Source organism: Bidens hawaiensis, unplaced genomic scaffold (genome assembly GCF_021521415.1).
Source record: "Bidens hawaiensis isolate Kalapana, Puna unplaced genomic scaffold, B.hawaiensis_p1.1 tig00048512_1, whole genome shotgun sequence".
NCBI classification, from domain to species: Eukaryota; Viridiplantae; Streptophyta; class Magnoliopsida; order Asterales; family Asteraceae; genus Bidens; species Bidens hawaiensis.
Genome location: NW_027506087.1, coordinates 120,170 through 128,639, shown reverse-complemented (window position 1 = coordinate 128,639; position 8,470 = coordinate 120,170). Strand labels below are relative to the sequence as shown.

The 8,470-nt window shown below is 39.7% G+C and overlaps 1 protein-coding gene across 1 annotated transcript; it reads right to left on the bottom strand.

Annotated features, from left to right (window-relative positions):
* Positions 1-4,867: 4,867 nt before the first annotated feature.
* LOC143616659 (CBL-interacting serine/threonine-protein kinase 1-like) lies at positions 4,868-8,122 on the bottom strand. Its single transcript, XM_077089427.1, has 12 exons — positions 7,925-8,122; positions 7,723-7,785; positions 7,243-7,314; positions 7,055-7,162; positions 6,670-6,750; positions 6,397-6,576; positions 6,096-6,308; positions 5,911-6,015; positions 5,716-5,832; positions 5,408-5,470; positions 5,249-5,323; positions 4,868-5,170 (listed from the first exon to the last, which is right to left on the bottom strand). Exons 1-12 carry the CDS (start codon positions 8,120-8,122, stop codon positions 5,090-5,092), a joined length of 1,356 nt encoding a protein of 451 aa, XP_076945542.1. The 3' UTR covers positions 4,868-5,089.
* Between the last annotated feature and the right edge of the window lie 348 nt (positions 8,123-8,470).

Here is an 8,470-nt window from a genome sequence, read left to right as displayed (position 1 = left end):
CCACGTAATTATGCGGTGAGTACCGGCATCAGTGTTGAATAAATTAACCGTTCAACGCGCGGTTGTTAATAGGTTAGTGTTCAGTTTCCTCTATCATGATTCGTGCGGATAGACCGGCACTTTCATTTAGTGGGATGACTGAACTTTACCTTTAACTGACCTGCGTGAAGGTTTGCCGTTTTTTGGGTTTATACGGGTTTTGCCGCCTTCCCCACGCAACGACTTTCCCCGTAATTATGCGGTGAAAACCGGCATATTCGTGTGGAAAGTTCATAAGTATAAATGTAAAATCATCAGCGTCGATGTTCTAAGGAGAATCATTTCCATTAGAAGTGGCTCTGGGCCTTTTCTTTACAAATTTGGAATTGATCTACATGCAAACTGTGTAATTGAGCTCCCTTCCATGTTGTTGGGATGGGAGTGCCATCGAGCCGATATGACCTGGTTCGGGATCTCGTTGTTTACGCAGTATGTAGTCTCCGGCATTGAAGCTGCAATTTTATTCGTGTTTTCCCCAGCTGGGGTTCTACACGCATCAGCCTGCTCAGCGTTCGTTACGCCACGAGGTGTGCGAGCGTCCCATCTCTGTCAAATGCTTCGACGATGTCCTTTACGTCTGTGCATTCTTCAGTGTTGTGGCCTTTTGTCCTGTGAAAGTCACAGTATTTGCTCCGATCAGCATTGTGACGATGTCGGATTATTGGAGCCTTTGGCCATGGGAGCTCCTCAGTGGCGAATATCTCATTGACGCTTTTGGTGAGTGGCGTCCATCTGGAGTTTTGGTTCGACCGTACGTTATCCCTTCCGCCTAACCGATGTTGCAAGCCGGATGAGGTGTCAAAGTTTACCCTTGACTGCCAAATGCCTAGCTTCCGCTTTTTGTTTAGTCGGGCGGTAAGGACGCTGTCTTCTCTTGTTTTCTGGGCGTAGAGGTTTGTGCTCTGGGGGAGATCTCTACTCAGTTGCTTCTCCGTTTCCGCAAAGCGTTTAGCTGCTGTCATGATGGCATCCCATGTGGATGGCATGCCATCTTTACCCGTTAAGGTGCGGATGAGCTCTGGGTCGTTTGCGCCCTGGATGAAAGCAGCGCGAACAAGATCTTCGCTAATATTACCCAGACTTAGCTTCTTTGAGTTGAAGCGAGTGATGAAGTCTGGCAAAGATTCATCTTCCTCTCGAATACATTTGAGGATTGTCCATTGCTCTTCGGTATACTTTCTTTGTTGGCTGAAGTGTTGGCTAAATTTTTGCTGGAAGTCTTCCCAATCGTAGATGTGGTGGACCGGTAGACGATCGAACCACGCTCTAGCTGCCCCAACAAGCGTCATTTGGAACATGTAACACCACGTAGGTTCCGTCCAACTACTGACGGTTGCCCCCGCTATGAACCTGTTCAAATGATCGTCTGGATCAGATATACCATCGTAAGTGCCGATGTTGGACATCTGTTTGGCACTTTTCGGGACGATTGCTTCCGCAATGTCCCTTGCAAATTTGGACGTTCCCGCCTTTGCAGCAGTTGGTGTAAATGTTTTGGAGAAGTCACGTGGGTTTCCACCTGCGTTTTTTGGTTTGAAGGTTTCTCCAAAACGCCTTCTCGGTTGGGAGTCCGTTTCCTTACGCTTCCCTTTCGCCCTATGACGAGGGTTTGCGTCACTATCGGATTCCTCCGAATCATTGTCCCAGTACTCTCCGAATTCCTCAGGCTGTTGGAGTGAACGTAAGCGTTCATCCAACTCGGCTTGGAATTCTTTTTGACGTGCTTCCGCCCACGCTTTAACTTCATCGAGTGTTTGGCGGGGGAGCCTCGTTCATTGTCTTTCTAACTGGGTATCGGTGAATCTCAGTGAGCGATTATTTACTGCACTTGCCCCAGCTTGGGTAACTGGGGTAGTGTTCGTAAAATTTACTGCACTTGCCCCGGCTTGGGTAACCGGGGTAGTGTTCGTAAAAACTGTGTAGTCGCCGGTATTCCCCTCAGTAGCTGGGGTGGTGGTTACCGGAGTTTCTTTAACCATCTTTCTAGAAGTTTGAAAAAACTGAAAAGAAATGAAGTTCTAGCTTTTATGCACGGATGGCGCCAATGAAGAAACACTATGTTACCCCGGGCAGATTACGGATAATCTGGGGGTTAAATAGATGTTTCCCACGAGGGGTTAGATCCGGCAAAGATGGTTCTTCTGATAACCTGCAAAACAGACACCGTGAGCTCGTCACTGAGAAGGGGGGGGGGTACCTCCTTGTGACCACCCTCCGGCGTGAGAATCAGACTAGATTGCTCTTGAATATAAATGTATATTAAGAGATTGCTAGAGCAGATATCAGGTATAAGATGTAAGATACAAGATAAGATGATAAGATCATACCATTTGGGGTATTTATAGCCGAAGGTAGGTTTCCAAGAGGGTATAGCCGGTTGAATAGTATTCCTGTTCTATCAACTGTGGCCTACGCACGTGCCATGCTGGTAGTTGGTGGGTAGGCAGTGGCTGATAGTGACCAGGCCTGCTGTGTACTATTCCTTTTCCACCAACTGCAGGCTATGCACGTGGTATGACAGGAGTTGGTGAGTAGGTAGCGGCTAATAGTGACATACAGTACAAGAGCATGCTGCTCGTCATACTGTTGTCAATGGGCTGTCGTATCTCTGGTCAGATCTTTTGTCCATACCTCGTCAGGTACAGTACAAAAGATCTTCCAGTATCGTACGGACTGGCTCATTTGGGCGGGAGTATTCCCCCTCCCGCCTTTGTGCGGGATTGTTCCCGGCTTTGCTCATTCCTTCAGGTGACTACTGAATTATTGAGAGCTAAGTGCCTTGTGCGTGTAGCCTTGCTGCGCGGGTGGCCTTCCCTGATGGCTTGTATCCGCAGCTGCGGGAACAGGCGGAGTACTACACCATTGGGAGGCATTTCCTGCGGGAACAGCTTGCGTACTGCGCGTAAAGACGTCACGTCTCTGAGCGTGGTGGGTCCTGCGGATCCAGTTGGTTTCTGCGCAGACGTCTCTCTTCAAAGTGAGTCCTGTGGGTCCAACTGGGCTCTGCTGGGACCTACCTCTTCAATATGCATTTTCAAAATTTATAATACTTAGTCCTTTTAAAAGACATTTAATAGACGTGTAACTTTTCTAAATATTTTACCATTTTTAGTACATTATAGTTATGGTCCCTTCGCCTTTTGATATATCTTATACTTTTAACTAAAAATAAATAAAAAATAAAAGTGAATAACATGCATAGTCTCTGCATTATTTGAGACTTTGCTCACTTCTTCTCAACAAGTACGAATTTGTCTTTCTGTATATGTTAAAATAATAACAAATTTGATCCGTAACATTTAACTATATAAATAATACCCTCCATATTTTCCAACAAATATCTCATGTTAGGATTTACTTATGCGATTACTATTGGTTTTAAATTTTAATGCTAATGTTAGCACAAAGGGGGAGCAGCCCTAGAAACTTGCCACTATTAATATCAGTTGTAACTAATCGAGTTACCATTAATACACTGATGGGAATTAACTTGCCACTACCCCAGTAGGTTGCAACTGATGAAGAACTTGTCACTGGTCGGTTAATTAAGTTACAACTGATCACAAAACTGTTTAGATTATTATTGATGGATCAGTTCCCACAGATGAAGATATTCTTGAGCAAGCTAGCGGTTGCTATGTATTGATGAGGTTGATAACATGATGACCATGCTAAATGCATTTAACAGTTATCTCATAAACATGATATATGAAGACTGCTCCAAACAAGACACCTGTGCATAAAACCCTGCTTTTTAAGCACGAAAATACGTACAAATAGCACGTCATGTTTGCGGTGTGCGCATATAATGTATATATGTGTCGGCCCTCGGAAGGTTAATCAGGCATCATGTAGGCATTGATAGCTGAAAGACAAGGGTGCATGCACTAATCGGCCAATGGTTGAGTGTTATGTGCCTTATGTTCAAGGCTTGATGCAAAACTACTATCGAGTCGAGTGTCTTACCGGCCAATGGTAAGGTTGTCTACATCTTACCCTCCTCAGATCCTAATATAGCTTTGCTATTGGTGGGATCGACAATAATGATGAGATTTAGGAGAAACGTAAACAAAAATGTACTAATAATATTGTAGTAAGTTAGTGATAACAAAAGGTAGATAAACTTTACAATAGTAGAGAATTTTGTATTTAATCTTGTGTCTTCTTAGAAAAGCCAAGCAATTGGTTTCGTTTAACATAATCAACCGAATCGCAACCGTAGAGAGTTTTGTATTTAATCTTGTTGGAAATCTCTTCTCACACAAAACTTATGACTGCTTTGTAGTTGCCCCAACAACCCTGAATGCAGTGAGCTACACCATATTATTAATGCCCCGTCACGTCACTATGTACAACAAGATAACTTGTTTTCAATAGTTACTTGGGTGTCCTCGTTGCTAGCATCACCAAAGTTACAGTAAAAGTACCTAGCTTTAGAACTACTCATACGTAATCCCCTGCGCTCTAAGGCTGCTTGCGACTCCTCTAGCCTTTCATTAAGGTCATGCTTTCTCTCCGCCACCGACACAATATTATATGCGGATAAACAAGCGCACATGACGGTTCGCTGAATAAACTCACACAAATCATTGGTGAAGGCCCATTAGCATCTAGATCTAGATGCATTTATTTGCTTAATCATTTCAATTGATTATATTCTCTCATTGAGGATCTCATAGAAGAAACATTATTTTCAGAATCTTGCCAGATAGAGTAAGCATAAATCTCACTTGGTTATTACGATTTATATAATTTATCATTTTTGGGAACCAAATAGACAATTGAATTATGCATCAACAATATACACAACAAATTTCATAATCTTCATTACAATCCCTATGCGCTTAAACCTTCCTATACCATAAACCCACAAATCTCCCACTATGTATACACCCGTTACAGATTCCCTGCAGGTTTCTCTACTTACACTTGCATCGAATCGAAAATCATATAAAGAACCAAATAAAATACTAATCTTCGCCTTCCTTCAATACAATACAGATTGAAGACTGATATCTCCTATACACGTACATATATTCATACGAAACCCCTACGAAGCTTCTAACAACTTCGCTGCCAAATGCTCTTGACTTCGCGACACCCCTAAGTCCTTCAACACCTTATCACATAGCTGTAAACATGATCAATTAGACAGGTTAATACATGGGTCAAAAGATCATTTCAATATGGGCAGGGAACAAGAGAGTACCTGTCTATATTCACTACATTCGCCGCTATTTTTTCTTAATTCGACTACATACAGTGACGGGTTGATTTCAAAAACCTGCAATAAGAAACAAGAAATAAATATTAATAAGGGATTTAAGCCGATTTTTCAGTGAGGGATTTGTGAGTTTTGAGTGTTTACTTCTGATGTAACGGACAAATTACAAGACTTCCTCTGTCCTTTGTGATCTCGAACCACCCTCAACTATACACAAGAAACCATATTTCAGCAAACTTGAAATAACTGAATCTTGTTTCTTGTTTATGTTTGGCGCAATTGCATAAAAAGGTATATATATACTTTGGTCTAACTTCTTTATTTTAGGTTACCAATCTTTTATAAGCAGAAAAATCCATAAAGTTTGGAACTTTGATGGATCTTTATGACCTAATAAGTTGGTTTATAAATGTTTGTCTTTTTGCATGTTAGAACAAAATATCATCACTGACCTTTCCGTTTTTCTTTTGAACTCCAAATCCCATTTGTGATACCGTATCCTCGATTTTTTGGAGCAATTTTCTTGGAGAATATGTGGATGTAAATCTCACCTTTCTCTCAGATACATCCTAAAAATAAACCACGAGTCAGTTTTGTTCGATATCAAGTCAAACTTGGTCAAACAAAATTCAAAACAATTCTTTCACCTCTTTCTCAAAGAACCCAGAGAGATCCAAGCTTGATGACATCCCGATGAGCTCAAAGGCATTAATATGAGTCGGTGATTCTGGATCTTTTTCGGAATCTGTCGGCTGCAACAAACAAAACAAAGATTCAGAAATCTAAACTTTCAAGATTTGGAATAAACAATGAAATAATTTTGAATTCTTACGGCCTCGTGTAATGATAGAACTTCATCATCAACAACTACGTCTTCCTCTTCATCATCAACAATTGCAGGAACATAATCTCGTTTGAACCATTCGTCTTCTTTGATATCCGCCATTGTAATCCTTGTTTTAGGGTTAGGATCAAGAATCCTCTTTATCAAATTCTTTGCTCCTGAAGGTAACCATTTGGGCATCTGTACATTCCCTTTAAAAATCTACAAATACCCGAAACAAAATTATGTCAAAAAGATATCCCACAACATCAAATTCAAGTAAAGCTTTTTACTTTTTTCGCACACACACCTTTTGATAAAGAACCGCAAGATTTCTGTCATCAAATGGTAGATATCCTGTAAGAATAACATACAAGATGACACCACATGACCAAGTATCTGACGTGGCGCCATCATAACCTCGGTTTTGAAGAATCTCAGGAGCAACATAGTTTGGACTCCCACACGTTGTATGCAGTAGCCCGTCATCCTAATAATCAAAAACCCATTTGTTAAATCCGCTTTATTTTATAAGAAATATACACACCCTTAAACGTGTACATCATATATTTAACTAGCATACCCTTAAATGTTGTGGTAGTGCACTAAGTCCAAAATCTGAAATCTTGATGTTTCCTTTAGCATCTACAAGAACATTTTCTAACTGCAGTTTAAACCAGTACTATGTCAGTCCAAAAGATGTGCACCCCATGACCATGACAGGTGGCAATACGGGTAGGCCCGCAAAATTTTTATGGCTGAATATTTTATGTCATAAATAATTGGCGTGTTAACATGTGATTATATGATATTAGTCCATATTTTCTATTTTACAAAGCCAACCTGTCACGGATATGACTTATCAATTATCGCAGCCGTTAATAAATGAATGGGTCAACAACTCCACATGTTTATATGACCATTGTAGGATCTTGATGTTATGAAAGAAAAGAGAGAGTATTAATGACCTTAAGGTCCCGATGATAAACGCCTTTGTCATGACAGTAAGTGACCCCATCAATTAGTTGTTGGAACAACTTTCGGCCATCCGATTCAGATAGTTTACCTTTTGATGCCTATCGGAAACAAATTCAACACCATCAAGACTTAATTCAGTACAATAAGATATTATTAAAAAAGATATTGTCTTGCTTACAATTGTTTCGAATAATTCACCTCCGTTTACATATTCAAGGATCATGTAAATCTTGGTTTTGCTTGCTAAAACCTGAACCAGAAGTTCATATAATCTTAAAATCAAATAATAATAAATAAAAATTAAAAAAGAAAATCCAACTTGATATGTATTATAAGTGTCAACATGGATAAGACTTTGCTTTAACATCTACGTTGTTTCTTAAGTACTCAATTATTGGAATAAAAAGTTCAAAAAGGGTGTTTATTTATTTATTTAATTTAATATTATATTATTATAATATATTATATTAGTTTATTCCAAGCAGATGATTACACGAAACAAAACATCCAAATTAACTTTCTTTAATTTCTGACCCACCATCCCCAAATTGCTACCTTCCTATCTTCATCCATTCACCACCAATTCAAGTTTCATTTACTTTGACTCAGTATTAAACAATTAAACAATCAATCAATCAATCATATGTTTAAAACATACCTCGTGCAATCGAACAACGTTTGGATGTTTAAGGATCTTTAGTGTCGCAATTTCCCTCTTTATCTATAACAACAAACCCAAAACTGAATCAAATTTCAATCAAACAATTAAAGATACAAACTTTATCAAAAACCCTAATCCCTAATCCAACGAATCGAATAAATAATCAATACCCAGATGAAAAAATGGACGAAAACGATACCTGATCGGAGAAATTAAGATTCTTGATCCGGGTTTTCTCAAGAATCTTGACGGCGAAGGGGTGTCCGGTCTGTACGTCCTTAGCGTACTTAACTTTGCCGAAATTGCCCTCACCGAGGGTTCTTCCGATCTCGTATTTACCCAGTTGCAGTTGTTGCATTCCATCGTCACCGCAACTCTTTCTTCCGACTAATACCATTTCAACTGCCGGTGGCGTCACGAATTAGCGACCAGAATAATATTATTAATAAGTAGAGAGAGAGTTTTTGTTTTTGTTTTTGTTTTTGTGCCCTCAAAATGAAATGAAATGAAATGAAAGTTTTGTATGTTTTTAAGAGGGGTGCTTGGAGAGAGTATATAAATAGGTAGCCAGATATTATACGATTTCTTTTAATATTTAAAATGAAATGAAATTAATATTAAATGGAAGATGGCAATGAAAGAAGGATATGTTGTTGGTCAAGTATGTACATTACCTCTAGCGTAGATAATGAGATAATAATACTAGTATTTGCCAACACGCCAAAATAGGCCAAATAAGTTTCTG

Excerpts from the sequence above, each read along its gene's own strand:
- LOC143616659 (XM_077089427.1), bottom strand. The coding sequence starts at position 8,122 with ATGGTATTAGTCGGAAGAAAGAGTTGCGGTGACGATGGAATGCAACAA. Across the intron at positions 7,315-7,722 it reads ACGTTGTTCGATTGCACGAG|GTTTTAGCAAGCAAAACCAA; the intron begins GTATGTTTTAAA and ends CTTCTGGTTCAG. Across the intron at positions 6,016-6,095 it reads TTCTATCATTACACGAGGCC|CCGACAGATTCCGAAAAAGA; the intron begins GTAAGAATTCAA and ends TGTTTGTTGCAG.